At 45.9% G+C, this 15087-nt stretch overlaps 2 protein-coding genes across 12 annotated transcripts in view; one reads left to right on the top strand and one right to left on the bottom strand.

Moving 5' to 3' along the window:
* Positions 1-5278: 5278 nt before the first annotated feature.
* Positions 5279-14947, bottom strand: LOC144578718 (uncharacterized). Its single transcript, XM_078346177.1, has 6 exons — positions 14867-14947; positions 14513-14590; positions 13590-14371; positions 12726-12836; positions 5594-5657; positions 5279-5415 (listed from the first exon to the last, which is right to left on the bottom strand). The coding sequence occupies exons 1-3, from the start codon at positions 14945-14947 to the stop codon at positions 13649-13651; spliced, it is 882 nt and encodes a 293-aa protein (XP_078202303.1). The 3' UTR covers positions 5279-5415; positions 5594-5657; positions 12726-12836; positions 13590-13648.
* DENND1A (DENN domain containing 1A) overlaps positions 13383-15087 on the top strand; it is a 553495-nt gene continuing 551790 nt past the window's right edge. For 9 of the 11 annotated variants that reach the window (XM_078375918.1, XM_035257037.3, XM_078375962.1 and 6 more), the window contains exon 1: positions 14031-14280. Coding sequence is in view for 3 of the 11 variants with exons in the window: in XM_009002741.5 (XP_009000989.1) it covers positions 14264-14280 (17 nt within the window). In the remaining 8 variants the exon portion in view is untranslated. Of the gene's footprint in view, positions 13487-14030; positions 14281-15087 lie in introns of those variants that run through there. The other 2 variants (XM_078375906.1, XM_078375877.1) reach the window with 1 other exon arrangement.

The following is a 15087-nucleotide window of genomic DNA, read 5'->3' as shown; positions in this document are numbered from 1 at the left end:
TAGCTACTCTGGAGGCTGAGGCATGAGAATCGCTTGAACCTGGGAGGCAGAGGTTGCAGTGACTTGAGATTGTGCCACTGCACTCCAGCCTGGGTGACAGAGTGAGATTCCATCTCAAAAGAAAAAAAAAAATCTGACAAATGGGATCACTTACTCTTTTTTTTTTTTTAATACAGTCCTTCTGTCCCTCAGGCTGGAGTACAGTGGCACAATCACAGCTCACTGGAGCTTCAACCTCCCTGGGCTCAGGTGATCCTCCTGCCTCAGCCTCCCAAGTTACTGGGACTACACGTGTGGTATCACACCCGGTTAATTTTTTTGTATTTTTTGTAGAGACAGGGTTATTCCAGGTTGCTCAGACTGGTCTGGAACTCCTGGCCTCAAGCAATCCACCCTCCTTGGCCTCCCAAAGTGCTGAGATTACAGGCATAAGGCAACTCGCCCAGCTCATTCTTGAGATAAGGGCTGTGTTAAGAACCTGGCCTGTCAGGAACGTGGGGTGGGGAGTGGTGGGACATGAGCACATTGTCAGTTAACATCATGGAAGAGCAGAATTCTGAATTTAGTTCTTCCTAGCTGTGAGTCTGAACTCTGAAAAAAAGTGTGTGTGTGTGTGTGTGTGTGTGTGTGTGTGTCTGTATAGCCATTAGCCATTGTAGGTACATGTTAAGTATTATTTGTTGGTTGATTGTTAATATTCAGGCACAGAGGAGGAGGGGGTGGGCACGTATTTCATTTTTGCATATGCTGTTCTCTGCATGGAATCCCCACCCCCACTCCTGCTCTTTTCATTTTCAATGAACAAGTATGTCTATATATTGAGGATTTACCACATACCAGGCATGTGGTGGTGGCTGGGTCCCTACCTCCTGGAGCAAACAACAAGGTCAGCACTATCCATTTTCCAGGTTCCATAAAAGCCACCCTCCAGACAGAAGAGGGACACAGACTTTCTCTGATGTCTTTATGAAACCTGAAACCAAACACATGGATCCATTTTCCTTCGCCACTCTTTGGCTACATAAATTCTCTTTATTAGGGTGTCAGCTTAAACCTCACCTTTTCTTCATGACACTGATGGGGCTTCAGGACACACCAACTCCAAACATTGGCATCTGAGAGAACAGCAAAGGCAGGAATATTGCTCTCCCCTTCCCCTTGCAGTTTTTTCCTGAAGCAAGCCATAAAAGCCCATTCAAGATTGCCTTCCCTGCAGTGGGAAGAAAGGAACGTGTTTATCTCTAAAGACAGAGATATCAAGAAGAATCTGAACAAACAGGCCTTGCTCAGATTCCTACAGTGACTACTATGAGCTCGTATGCTTGTTCTCCAACCGTGCTTCTTCTCAGGTGTCCACTCTTTATCAAAACTCAGCATACAAATACAGGTCTGTTTCTTTGGGTCTCTGTTTTGTTATGAAGGCCTCAGTGTTGCCTAAAACATATTAAATCCATTTGTGCCCTTTTCTTTATTATTTTATTTCTATTTTTTTATTGTATCTTAGGTTTTGGGGTACATGTGAAGAACATGCAAGATAGTTGCATAGGTACACACTTGGCAGTGCCTTTTCTTTATTTAATCTGTCTTTTGTTATAGGTGCCTCAGCCATGAACTTGGTGTTGGGAAGGGAAAGATCTATCTTTTCTCTCCTACACCATTGACAACCACTGCCAGAAGTCAGGCCCCTATTGAGTTTCCTTCGTATCCTGGACTTCTCTCTCCTCTGAGTCATCAGGACTTGCAACTGTGATTATTTGTTACGCTATTTAATATCACCCCCTCTGCTAGACTATAAATGTCATGAGGGGAGGGTGTATGTTTTTTCACTTTAATATCCCTCAGCTCCCATCACTATGCAATTAGCCTTCAGTAGAAATGTACTGAATGAGAAAACAGGTAGAAGAGAAAGCATTCTGAGGGCAATAATGTAAAATAAACGAACACATGCATTAAAAACTCTTTCCTTTCTTTCTTCCTTCCTTCCTTCATTCCTCCCTCCCAACTCCCTCCCTCCCTCCTCCTTTCTCCCTTCCTTTCCCTTCCTTTTCCTCCCCCACTTTCCCCTCCTTTTCTCTTCTCTTCTCTTCTATTCTCTTTTCTTTTCTTTCTTCCTCTTGCCCAGTCTGGAGTACGGTAGCACAATCATAGACCACCTGAGCCTCCCCAGTAGCTAGGACTACAGGTATGCAACACCATACCCAGCTCATTAGAACAATGTGTTTTTGTTTGTTTGTTTTGTAGACACAGGGTCTTGCTATGTTGCCCAGATTTGTCTTGAATTTCTGACCTCAAGCAATCCCTCTACTTTGGTCTCCCAGTGTTGGAACTACAAATATGAGCCATTGCACCAGGCCTTGTCTTTTTGAGCAGCTGAGATGAGAGGACAGAGCTTTGGCAAATCAGGCTGAGCTCAACCTTTTGGGGCAAAACCAAGAAAAGAAATAATAACATTAATAAGGGAAATAATTTATTATCTAGTCACCCAGGCTGGAGTGCAGTAATGTAATCTCAGCTCATTGCAGCCTTAACCTCCTGGGCTCAAGCAATCCTCCCAACTCAGCCTCCTGTGTAGCGGGGACCATAGGTGTGCACCACTATGCTCAGCTAATTTTTTTTTTTTTTTTTGTAGAGATGGGGTTTCGCCATTTTGCTCAGGCTGGTCTCAAACTCCTGAGCCCAAGCTATCTGCCTGCTTGGCCTCCCAAAGTGTTGGAATTACAGGCATGAGCCACTGTACCTGGCCGGGAAAATTATTTTTCTCATCTACTTCTTGTTGCTTGGGGTGCTGAATGCAGGTGAATGTAGGCTTTGCCGCGCCACAGGGGAAGCCCCTCAGTGTCTCTCTGCAGGAGACCGGGCCTCTCCAGGTCTGCACCTCTGTCTAGGGTTTCATCTCTGTCACATCTGTGTCCATTCCCACTCTCCATTCCCACCCCTATGCCCCACACTTGAAAATCTCCTGTCTGACTTTGTTTTCTACCAAGTGCCTACCTTTCCTGAGAGGGCCCAGGGCCCTGTCTCCATTCAGAGGCTGGAGACCTGGGGCCGGACTTGCCAGCAGACCCCAGCCAGGCCCCCATGCTCCTCCCCGAGACCCCAGCGTGGCCTTGATTTCTTTCTTCAGAAGCTGTGCTGGCTGGACCGAGTGAAATCCAGCGACAGTTCCCACCAAACTCCCAAGCTGACTGCAGACATTTGTGCTGTCAACAGAATTGCAGAAAATGCAATTCGTGTTGTTAATGAGCAGCTTGTTTGGGTAAACAAACCAGGTGAGGTGAAAAAAGTGATGCTCTCCAGTAGGAAACACAAGCGAACATTAACCAGATGGAGAGCCGCACGCTTCCGCACACTTCCTATTCGACGAGGCTCTGGGTGGCTGCAGTGGACATTCTTGGCGCTGCCTGGGACCTGGGATGCTGCACTCCTCCTGCCTGGCCTGGATCTCCACCCAAGGGAGAAGAGCCACTTTGTACCCAGCACTGCCCTGGGCCTGACACTGTGCCTCATGTCTGGCCTGAGCCTGGTTTATAATCAGTCTTTATAGCACCACACAAGGTACATGCCACAGCTGGGGAAACTGAGGCTCTAAGATGAGGCAGCGGCTCCAGGATGGTGGATCCGAACCTAGGTCAGTTCAGCCTGACTTCTCAAGTCTGTGGTCTCACCAAAGTCTCACCCACTCCCTTTGTCCCGATTCCCTGCCTCGCCCTCCCCTCTCAGTCTCATGGAGGCCTCTGTGGCTGCCACTCACTGTCTCCTCCCTCAGATTGTGCAGCTGAGGACATTTTTAGCTTTCCACGGAGGAGACTCACTGCCTGTCTTGCCAGGACAGCACAGCTTTCTTTCTTTTTCTTTTCTTTCTTTCCTTCTTTTTTTTTGAGACAGAGTCTTCCTTTGTTGCCCAGGCTGGAGTGCAGTGGTGCAACCTTGACTGACTGCACTCTCTGCCTCCTGGGCTCCAGTGATTCTCGTGCCTCGGACTTCCCAGTACCTGGGAACACAGGTGCATGTCACCACATCTGGCTAATTGTTTTGTATTTTTAGCAGAGATGGGGTTTCCCCATGTTGGCCAGGCTGGTCTTGAACTTCTGACCTCAAGTGATCCACCCACCTCAGCCTCTCAAAGTGCTGGTATTACAGGTGTGAGCCACTGCGCCTGAGCAGCTTTCTAGAAGTTGCACAGGTAGGTCTTTGACTAGCTTCCTCATGACAAAAAAATCTGTGTGTGTGTGCATGTGTGTGTGCATGAACAAACATCCATTCATTCCAAAAGGAACGGCTTGTCCCTGGAAAAATCAATAATTTAGAGGCATTCACAGTCCTCACATAATAAGCTGACTATATACTCCGTTTTGTTAGCCTCAGATCATTCAGGAAAACACACACACACACACACACACACACACACACACACACACACACACACACGGATGTGGCTATATTTTACAACCATGAATGATATGGGTAATTGCAATGGCTAAATCTGTCTTCCATACAGACAGGGCCAGGAAAAGGGAGGTTCAAGTCTACATATGTTTCTGGCTCTCTCTCTCTGCATTGCTCAAGAAAAAAAACCCACATCACATTCATATGTTATAATGCTATGAGTTATTTTCCCCTTAGCATTCAAGGGTAAAGAGTCCATTAAGCTGTCATTGGCCACATAATCAGCAGAAGAAGTCGGGGCAGACAGTTTGGCTTTAGCTGCCCTGGAGCACATGTGCTCTGCCCCAAGAAGAACACTCGATGGTGTCTGTGTGCATTTGCCCTAGAAGCAGAAATCAATTATTCCAACGGCTATTAGAGGGATGATCTGGTTGGGGAGGCTTGCTGTGAACACAGCCACTGTTCATTATGGAGCTCCTTATATGTATTATATCTTTTTTACTGCCAGAGTCTTGGAGAGAGAAGGAGGCTGTCACAGAACCAGAGCATGGTACATGCTGGGGTTTGAGCCACAAACTTTCCAACTCCAAACCTTATGCTCTTAACCACTGGGCTATCCTGCCTTACCTGCAGATGTCAGTGGTTTACTTCATACGCTACATCATGGGAGCTCCCAGGTTTTGAGGGGCCATATATTACATGTTTGGACTCATGGATGATCTCGTTTAATCCTCACCACAACCCTATAAGGCAAGCACTGCGATGATCCCGATGTAACAGCTGAGGAGGCTGACACTTGGGAAACTAGAAGGGACTTACCCAAAGTCCTTCAGCTCAAATGAAGCAGGTATGTGAAAGGAGTTGGTTTTCCACTCCGCTACACTGCCGTCTAGTTAACAGCACGGGCCCAGAAGCAGGGGGAGCTTCCACAGACAGCTGCCTTCGCTGAATTCAGAACAGTCTTCACGGAGCAGCTCAGCTCCTTCCTTCATGTAGGTGGAAGCCTTTCCTTTGAATGAGCCAATTATGCTCAAAAAGCAAAAAATAATTTATGCATATTAGCTAATGAGGATGCTGTTTGGGATATTTTTAGCTGAGTTGAGAGAGAGAGACAGAGAGAAAGAGAGAGGAGAGCTTGGTAGAAATTATTTTGGAAGGAGAAGAGGCAGCTTGGGAATCAGGCCTTAGCACAAGCCTCAGCTCTTACCACTTCTGGTAAGACATCTCTCTTCTCTGGAAGTGTGTATCACAGCACCAACCTTCCAGGAGTACTGTCAAGATTGAAGATAATGTGAGTAAAACACATAGTCAGGTAGTTGTCAGCTGTACCTATGATAATTATTCATTTATCAAATATTTATTATTGCTGGGCCCTCAGTGTTTACAGATATAATCATTTTATCCTCCCCACCATCCTATAAAGAACTAGGTTGGTGCAAGGATAATTGCAGATTTTGCCATTAAAAGTAATGGGCTCCTAATCTCCACTCAGATGCTAAGGTAAGTCCGTCACTGTCACTCATTTTGTGTGTCTTGACTTGTGACATGGGAGAAATACTGGGATAAAAGCTTTAGAATTCACTGGGTGCAAGTGGCTCATGTCTGTAATCCCAGCATTTTGGGAGGCTGAAGTGGATGGATCACTTGAGGTCAGGAGTTCAAGACCAGCCTGGCCAACATGTTGAAACCATGTCTCTACTAAAAATACAAAAATTAGCCTGGCATGGTGGCAAGCACCTGTAATTCCAGCTACCTGGGAGGCTGAGGCTGTAGTACCACTTGAACCTAGGAGATGAAGGTTGCAGTGAGCCAAGAACGTACCACTGCACTCCACTCTAGGCAACAGAGTGGGACTCCATCTCAAAAAAAGAAAAAAAAAAGCTTTAGAATTCAAACAACTAAAATTTCTGCTAAGAATTAAAACATAAATCCATGTATAGGCCAGGTGTGGTGGCTCACACCTGTAATCTCAGTACTTTGGGAGGCTGAGGTGGGCAGATCACCTGAAGTCAGGAGTTTCAGTCCAGGCTAGCCAACATGGGGCAGCCCCATCTCTAATAAAAAGAAGTTGGTAATCCCAGCTACCCAGGAGGTTGAGGCATGTGAATTGCTTGAACCTGGGAGGCAGAGGTTGCGGTGAGCTGAGATCACGCCACTGCACTCCAGCCTGGATGACAGAGACTTTGTCTCAAAAAATAAAAATAAAAATAAAAATAAGAATATATACAGCCAGGAGAGGAGGGGACTGCAAAGGAATTACATATGCTATTTATTTATTCTTGTTTTGCATTTTTTAACAATATAGTTATTATTAAGAAAACTAATATTTGATGAATTAATGAATAAATCTGTGAAGGAAAACCACAAGATAAAACATTATGTCTTAGAGAACTAACAAATGATCCCAGAATTAGAACTTAGGGCATCTGAGTTAAGTTTTAGTGGCTTGCTGGACATTTGATTTCAGGTAAATCACTCAAGCCTGCTGTATATCAGTATTCTATTCTATTCTATTATTCTATTCTATTCTGTTATGTTCTGTTCTATTCTGCCTGTTGCCAAAGCTGGAGAGAGTAGCTGGGACTACAGTTGTGCACCACCATGCCTGGCTAATTTTCTTTTTAATTATGTCTTTAATCAAAAGATGAGGCCCTGCTGTTTTGCCCAGGCTGGTCTGGGACTCTTGGCCTAGAGCAAGCTCTCCACCTTGGCCTGACAAAGCACTCGGATTACAGCTGTGAGGCAGCATTCCTGGCCAGCATCTTCACTGTTAAATCAAGGACAGTTGCTCTCCCTGATTATTGAGCAGTTGGGAAAATATAAACTAATAAGTATTTGCAAGGTAGCTGATATGGTTTGGCTGTGTCCCCACCCAAATCTCATCTTGAATGCCCATGTGTTGTGGGAGGAGCCCTGTGGGAGGTAACTGAACCATGGGAGCAGGTCTTTCCCATGCTGTTCTTGTGATAGTGAATAAGTCTCACAAGATCTGATGGTTTTAAAAAGGGGAATTTTCCTGTACAAGCTCTCATACTTTGCCTGCTGCCATTCATATAAGATGTAACTTGCTCCTCCTTGCTTTCCCCCATGATTGTGAGGCTTCCCCAGCCACATGGAACTGCAAGTCCATTAAACTCCTTTCTTAGGCCGGGCACGGTGGCTCACACCTATAATCCCAGCACACTGGGGGGGCAAGCAGATCACGAGGTAAGGAGATCGAGACCAGCCTGGCCAACATGGTAAAACCCCATCTCCTGTAGTCCCAGCTATTTGGGAGGCTGAGGCAGGAGAATCACTTGAACCTGGGAGGTGGAGGTTGCAGTGAGCTGAGATTGCGCCATTACACTCCAGCCTGGGTGACAGAGCAAGACTCTGTCTCAAAAAACAAAAACAAAAACAAAAACAAAACAACAACAACAACAAAACAAACCCTCCTTTTTTTTGGTAAATTGCCCGGTCTCAGGCTGTCTGTTCCAGCAGCGTGAGAATAGGCTAATATAATAGTATTATTAACAATGATAAAATAATGAACATATATCCAGAAAACAGGTGAATGTCCAGGCTGGGATTACTAATCACATATAAGGAAAGGTTCAGGCACTCATTCCTAGTTCTTAAAAGGAGGTAACGATTCTTACCTTATCCCATACTCAAAAATTTACTCAAAATGGATCAAATACCTAAATGTAAGAGCTAAAATGATAAAACTCTTAGGAGCAAAGGAAGAGACTTCACGACAATGGATTCGGCAGTGATTTCTTGGATATGACACCAAAGGCACACGTAACGAAAGAAAAAATCAGCTGAACTACATCAAAATTAAAAGGCTTTCTGCATCAAAGGACACTATCAACAGAGTAAAAAAGCAATACACTGAATGGGAGAAAATATTGCAAATTATGTATCTGATAACAAATTAATATCCAGCATGTATCAATGACTCCTATATCTTACCAACAAAAAACCCAATCTGATTGCAAAATGGGCAAAGGATTTGAATAGACATATCCCCAAAGAAGATATACAAATGGACAACAAGCACATGAAAAGATGCTCCAGTCACTAATCATTGGAGAAATGCAAATTAAAATCACAATGAGATACCACCTCACACCCATTAGGATAGCTATTAGGAAAAAAAGACAAACAGAAACCTCAAACCCCAAAATAACAAGTGTTGGTGAGGAAGTGAAGAAATTGGAACTCTGGTGCACTGCTGATGGAAAAGTAAAATGGGGCAACTGCTATGGAAGACAGTAAGATGGTTCCTCAGAAAAATTTTAAAAATCACCATATGATCCAGCAGTTCCACTTATGGGTACTATTTAAAAGAACAGAAAGCAGGGTCTTGAAGAGATATTTGTACACTCACGTTCATAGCAGCATTATTCACAAGAGCCAAAAGGCAGAAACAACTCAAGTGTCCATCAGCAGATGAATGGAGAAACACAGTGTGATATATACACACCAAAACTACTATTCCTTAAAAAGGAAGGAAATTCTGTCATACACTTCAACTTGAATGGACATTGAAGACATTCTGCTAAGTGAAATAAGCCAGTCACAAACAAACAAATAATGTATGATTCCACGTATATGAGGTTATACGAGAGTGGTCAAATTCATAGACAGAAACGAGAATAGTGGTTGCCAGGGATGAGTGGAGGGGAAGGGAGGATTGTGCTGTTTAATGGATATAAAGTTTTAGTTTGGGAAGATGAAAAAGGACAGTGGTGATGGTTGTATAACAATGTGAATGTACTCAATGCCACTGAACTGTACACTTAAAAATGGTTGCAGTGGTCAAGTTTTTGTTATGCATATTTTACCACAATTTTTTAAAAATGTACAAAAAATAGAAGGTGAACAAATGCACTAATGGAATATACTAAGTTCAAATTTAAGACAGCACTTCCCAAATCTTGTTCTGTGGTTTATTATTCTTGAAGAATGTGCCTCAAAATAAGGATTTTGTGGTTGTTTAGTGTTTTGTTTTGTTTTTTTTTTGAGACAGAGTTTTGCTCTTGTTGCCCAGGCTGGAGTGCAATGGCACGATCTCAGCTCACTGCAACCTCCACCTCCTGGGTTCAAGCGATTCTCCTGCCTCAGCCTCCTGAGTAGCTGGGATTACAGGTGCCCACTACTATGCCCAGCTAATTAAAAAAATTTTTTTTTTGTAGAAACGGGTTTCACCATATTGGGCATGCTGGTCTTGAACTCCTGACCTCAGGTGATCTGCCTGCCTCAGCCTCCCAAAGTGCTGGGATTACAGGCGTGAGTCATCATGCCCGACCTAGTTATTTTTTAAAAAAATGCTTACTGGTCACTGCCAGCCTGGTAGGCTCTGTACTAGATGTTTAGAACTAGGTATGGACAAACTTGATGTGGTTCCTGTCTTCATCAATTTGACAATTTAGCAGAATAATATTCCCCTTTATTGAAAACCAAATATAGAGCAAAAACCTTACATCCTTATTTTGTGTCTGTGAGGTTGGTATTATTATCCTCTTATTAAGGAAGAGGAAACCAAGGCTCAGAGAATTTAAATAACATTCTCGAAGTTCACTCAACTAGCAACCTGGGCCCATCTGGCTCCAGAGTCATAATAACCAAAAAGAGAAAACAATCCAAATGTCCATCAGCTAAAACCACTGAAATATACACATTTAAAGGGTAAATTTTACGGTAGGTGAACTACATTTCAATAAAAATAATATAATCACAATTTAATGTATTAGGAACAACAGACCACTGAGTCCTGGCACACAGACCATTTGTTCTGCCATTTCATACAGTATAATTAGGGGGGCAATAGAGCTCCCCGGGGTTGCTGTCTTCCCTTCAATAAATGCAGTTCTCTAAATTCTAAGCAGAAAAACCAAACAGGTACAAAAGAGCAAGAGCAAGCTTGGAAACTGAGGACCATCAAAGTGTCAATGCAGGTGGTATGGACCCTACTGTTGGACTTTTATCTGCTAGATCTGCTTAGCCTATTTTGACAACAGTCGAGAAGGCAAAGTTCCTAAATCACTTCTCTTTACCGGAAAGTTTACATTCCAACAATGGATCATGGCACGCACTTGGCACAGGGTCTCATTTCATTTGAATGACATCAGATTCACCTAGGTTTAAAAGAATTATAAAATCAATAAGCCACTGAATTGTAGAAATTAAGAACCCAAAAGGACTTTGGAGGGAGGTCATCTAGACTGATTCTCTTATTTTGGTTAAATCTGTGGCTTGCTCAAAGTCACTTAGCCAAGCATGGCTGAGACTTCTGGCTGTCTTGCAATATCTATCCTTCCCTTCTTTCTTGGAAATGCCACTCTCTTCCCTCTACCTTTCAGCCGTGGACATTACTGTCTAGCTGTCTGGAATAAAGGCTATATTTCCTAGTGAGGTGTGGATACATGACTAAATTCTGGCCACTGGGAAATAAATGAGAGTGGTGTGAGTAATTCCTGGGAAGTACACTTAAAGGTCAGGATTTGACATGGGGCATATCCTTCTTCCTTCCTGCAGGCTGGGCTGCAGATTTGATAGCTAGAGTTTAAGCAGCCATCCTGGGCTATGAGGTGTAAGTTCTATTTGGAGAATGGAAGAGCAATAAGAATTCTGGGTCTCTGATAATTATAGAATTGTCATATCAGCTTTGGAATGTTAATCACCAGACTTTAAGTGAAAGAGAAATAAAATTCTACTTTTTTCAACAATTGTTATTTTAATTCTCTATCATTTACAGTTGAATTGAATTCTAACTGATACAGAATGTGAACAAACAAGTCGAGTTGAGAACTCAGGTCTCCTGAATCCAAGCATGGTACTATTTATTATTATGTTTATCACTTTTACAGAATGTGTTTATTTATTTCAGAGATGGGTCCTTGCTATGTTGCCCAGGCTGGAGTGTAGTGGCTATTAATGGGCATGATCATAGTGAGCTGCAGTCTCACTAAACTCCTAGGCTTAGCCTTAAACTCCTGGGCTCAGCCTCCTGAGTAGCTAGGACTATAGGAACGGAGCTGGAGTACCTTATTACTTTTTTTTTTTTGAGTCAGAGTCTCACTCTGTTGCCCAGGCTGGAGTGCAGCAGCACGACCTCAGCTCACTACAACTTCTGCCTTTTGGGTTCAAGTGATTCTTCTGCCTCAGCCTCTCAAGTAGCTGGGACCACAGGCACCCATCACCATGCCCGGCTAATTTTTTTGTATTTTTAGTAGAGATGGGTTTTCACCATGTTGGTGGTCAGCTGGTCTTGAACTCCTGACTTCAAGTGATCCACCCGCCTTGGCCTCCCAAAGTGCTGGGATTACAGGCATGAGCCACCATGACTGGCTATCAGTTACCTTACTAATTTTAATAATAAAAGCCAAACTGTGCTAAGTGTTTTGTATGCAATAGTTCCTGGTAATTTTTGAGTCCTTAATATGTGACAGTCACTCTTTAAAACTTTATAAATGTCACTAATTCATTTAATCCTCATGTCAAGTCATTAAAATAGGTCTATTATTATCATCATTTTATAGACAAAGAACCTAAGACACACAGAGAAAGAATAATTTACCCAAGGTCACATATTTAGTAAGAGGTAGAGCTGAGATTTAAACCCTTGCAGTCTGGTTCCAGAGCCTGTGCTCTTTGCTCCTATGTTACATTCACACTTATGATGGAAGCTTCTCATCATCCTCTATACCCATTTTATGGAGGAGGAAACCGAAACATACACGTGTCTGATCATTTGCAAAAAATCTGCTAGTCAATGCTGAAGCCAGAATTAGAAGCCAGATTCCTAACTCCCAGTCCAGTGCTCTCTCCTCAGACCACCCTGCTGTCTCTGAGGCCACCTGGGCAGACACATAATCCCCACCTTCTACCTCCACCCCCCCTCCACACACACCCCATCCAACAGGCACCCAGACATTTTTGTGGCCAGGATGGCTACAGCCTCCTTTGAAAAGCAGCCAGCTTTGCCCTCCACCAATAACTTTGTTTTATTTACAGTCTCCTGCTCAGAGCTTTTGAACTGGCTGCTCATTCCAGGGAAGATCTTGATAACAACTGCTCCTTGGAGAGGTTTCACAGGAAACGAGGTGAGTAAACACCACAGAGCTCCTGTCTGTCTAGCAGAGCTTTGCTCCTAGGGGTGTTTACAAGTTGGTATGGTGTCTGGGTGCATAACACTTTGAATTCAAAATGGCAGTTTGGATATTTTTCACTTTTTTTTTTGTTTTAATTTTAAAATGTTTACCCTTTGCCTTCAATAACCTCAAGGCAGAGACAAAAGAGAGAAACTATCTTTATCCAGAAGGTGACTCCAACAAGTCTTTTCTATGACTTACCTCCTTGCTTTCTTTGCTCCCAGCCTGGCCAGGACCTAGGATGCAGGACCAGTTATGTAGTGGCTATGGGATGGTGGTAGGGTGGGGAGGCACTCCATGCATTTATAAAAACTGAAATGGCAGAAGGGATGAATTGCATTTCAGGACAGAAAATTGCAAAAAAAAAAAAAAAAAAAGGAAAAGAAAAGCCTAATATTAAAAGTGTCTTTGGACTTGTGGCCAAAGGCACCACCCTAAAGCATAAGTATGTCACACGTGTCTGGAATTATTCAGTCTGAACACTAATCTTGGCTTCACCAGTTGCTAGTTATGTGACCTTGGGAATGTGCCACAGTTTCCTCTTTGTAAAACAGGGATGAACACAGGATTGTTGTGAGAATTGGCACTACTGATGTGCAGATACACTGTGTCTGATTCAGAGAGGGCACTTGCCCACATTTAAAGCTACCATTAAATGTGGCTAATGGAGCTGTCATTATCGCTTTCTTTATGATCCCTCTGAACCTAGAGGGGATGAAATTGAGGCGTTCATGGAAGTGAGCCCTAAGGGGGAGCAGGGGTAGGTAGCAGGTTGGTGATCTACGCTCTCAAATCCTTTCATTTGCATTGAGTTAATCTCTATCAGAGACTGTTGTGGTAACAGGAGCCTTCCATATTGCAGTCCCCAAAGTGGCTGATAAAGGGAGGCAGAGGTCCTCAAGGGGAGGCCAGAGCTGAGCCACCACGTGGGTCCACGAAGCCCCCAGGTGGCTTTTCTGTAGGTATGTGGGGTCTCCTTCAAGGTCTAAGGGGAAAGGAAGAGGCAAGACCTTCAGGTGGGGAAGGGGACAGTCTGATGCAGAAGAGGTTCTGCACGGAACTTACTGGAAGGTGCGGGATGTTAAAGGGAAAACGTGTTTTCATGGAGGCCTGGGTGGGAGACATTAGCTTTCTGTGAGAAGGGCTAGGTGAGACGCCTCCAAGGAGAGGATGGGTGACAGTTTCTTTGACGGTCTCCATGGGAGGATTAGGGTCTCCTCAGGGCGGCTGAGGAGGTGAGTGGAGGTTTCCAGCGAAGCACACTGCGGTAGAGCTGTGTAAGGGCCTGCACAGGTTGGTACACCCGAGTCCTCCGGCGCCCGCCCCCGGAGAGACCCGTGGGTGACCTCGCTCCCGCCCCGCCCTCGCCCTCGCCCTCGCCCACCGCGGTTCCGCGGCCCCGCCCATGGGAGCGGACTACACTTCCCAGCAGCCTCCGCGGGGCAGCGGCGGCGGCAGCGCGGGCGGGAAGGGCGGCGGTGCGAGGCGGAGGGGGCGGCGCGCGCCGAGTACGCGCGCCGGCGACCATGGCGTTCGCCGGGCTGGAGCGAGTTCATTAACCCCTGGAGGCGGCGGCGGCGGCGGCGAGGGAGCGAGCCTCGAGCGGGCGGGCCCCAGCCTGAGGGAAGGGAGGAAGGGGCGGGGAGAGCGCCAGAGGGAGGCCGGTCGGCCACGGGCGGGCGGGCAGCGCAGCGCAGCGCCGAGCGGGGCCCGCGGGCCCATGAGGAGGCCCGGGGACCATGGGCTCCAGGATCAAGTGAGTGCGGCCGGGCCGGGCGGAGCCGGGCCGGGCGCGGGGCGGCGAGGCCGGGCCAGGGCTGACTGCAGGCCGCGGGCCGCGCGGGGGACTTGTTGCCGGGACCGGAGGGGCGCCCCGCGTGCCAGCGTCACGCGGGGAGGGGGATGGTTGCCATGGTAATCCAGGGAGGCGCGGGGGCGGGGTGCGCGCGGGGTGGCAAAGCGCCGGGGGCCAGGTGTCCCCTCCTCACCTGGGGGCCGGAACAGCTGAGATTACAGGGCGGCCCCCTCTCCGGGTTTACGGAGAGCCCCTGAAAATGGTCCTTCAACTGTGGGTAGGGGGAGTGGGAAAGCCCCGGAAGCACCTCACCAAATGGGCATGTTTGGGGCTCCCCTGAGAGCTGGCAGGTCCCGAGAGGTTGCAGCCTGGCAGCTTGAGGCCTGCGGCCCCCGACAGAAGGCGCGTGAGATTCTCAGAGGGAGGGGCCATTTATGGACTTAAGATGTGGATGGTCGGGGAGGAAGGCCCGTCTCTCTCCCATTTCCTCCCTCTTATCTGTGAAAATCTCCACGCAGCAAGGTCCAAAGGCTGTAAAGGAGGATACCTCTGTGTTGTAACCGAGCACCTGATCTTGATAATCGTTGGAAAAGCTTTGTAACTCAATCTGGCGAATTCCCTCACTCATTCATTCACCTGGAGTTGCCCGTGGCGGCTTAGCTTTCCAGGGAAATTGTTAATATATCTAACTTCAGAAACCCCTGAAACATTGTTGCCCTCCTTGTAGAGACTTAGAAGTTGACTTTGGAAAGTTCAGCTCTTAAGCGG

The sequence above is a fragment of the Callithrix jacchus genome, chromosome 1 (assembly GCF_049354715.1).
Source record: "Callithrix jacchus isolate 240 chromosome 1, calJac240_pri, whole genome shotgun sequence".
NCBI lineage: Eukaryota > Metazoa > Chordata > Mammalia > Primates > Cebidae > Callithrix > Callithrix jacchus.
The sequence above is the reverse complement of the archived record's forward strand: the minus strand, read 5'-3'. Positions and strand labels throughout refer to the sequence as shown.

Coding starts and splice junctions, on each gene's coding strand:
- LOC144578718 (XM_078346177.1), bottom strand. CDS start 14,947: ATGAGTGAGGGAATTCGCCAGATTGAGTTACAAAGCTTTTCCAACGAT. Junction 14,591..14,866: donor TGCTCGGTTACAACACAGAG/GTATCCTCCTTT, acceptor CCCTACCCACAG/TTGAAGGACCATTTTCAGGG. Junction 14,372..14,512: donor TCAGCTGTTCCGGCCCCCAG/GTGAGGAGGGGA, acceptor CCCGGCAACAAG/TCCCCCGCGCGGCCCGCGGC.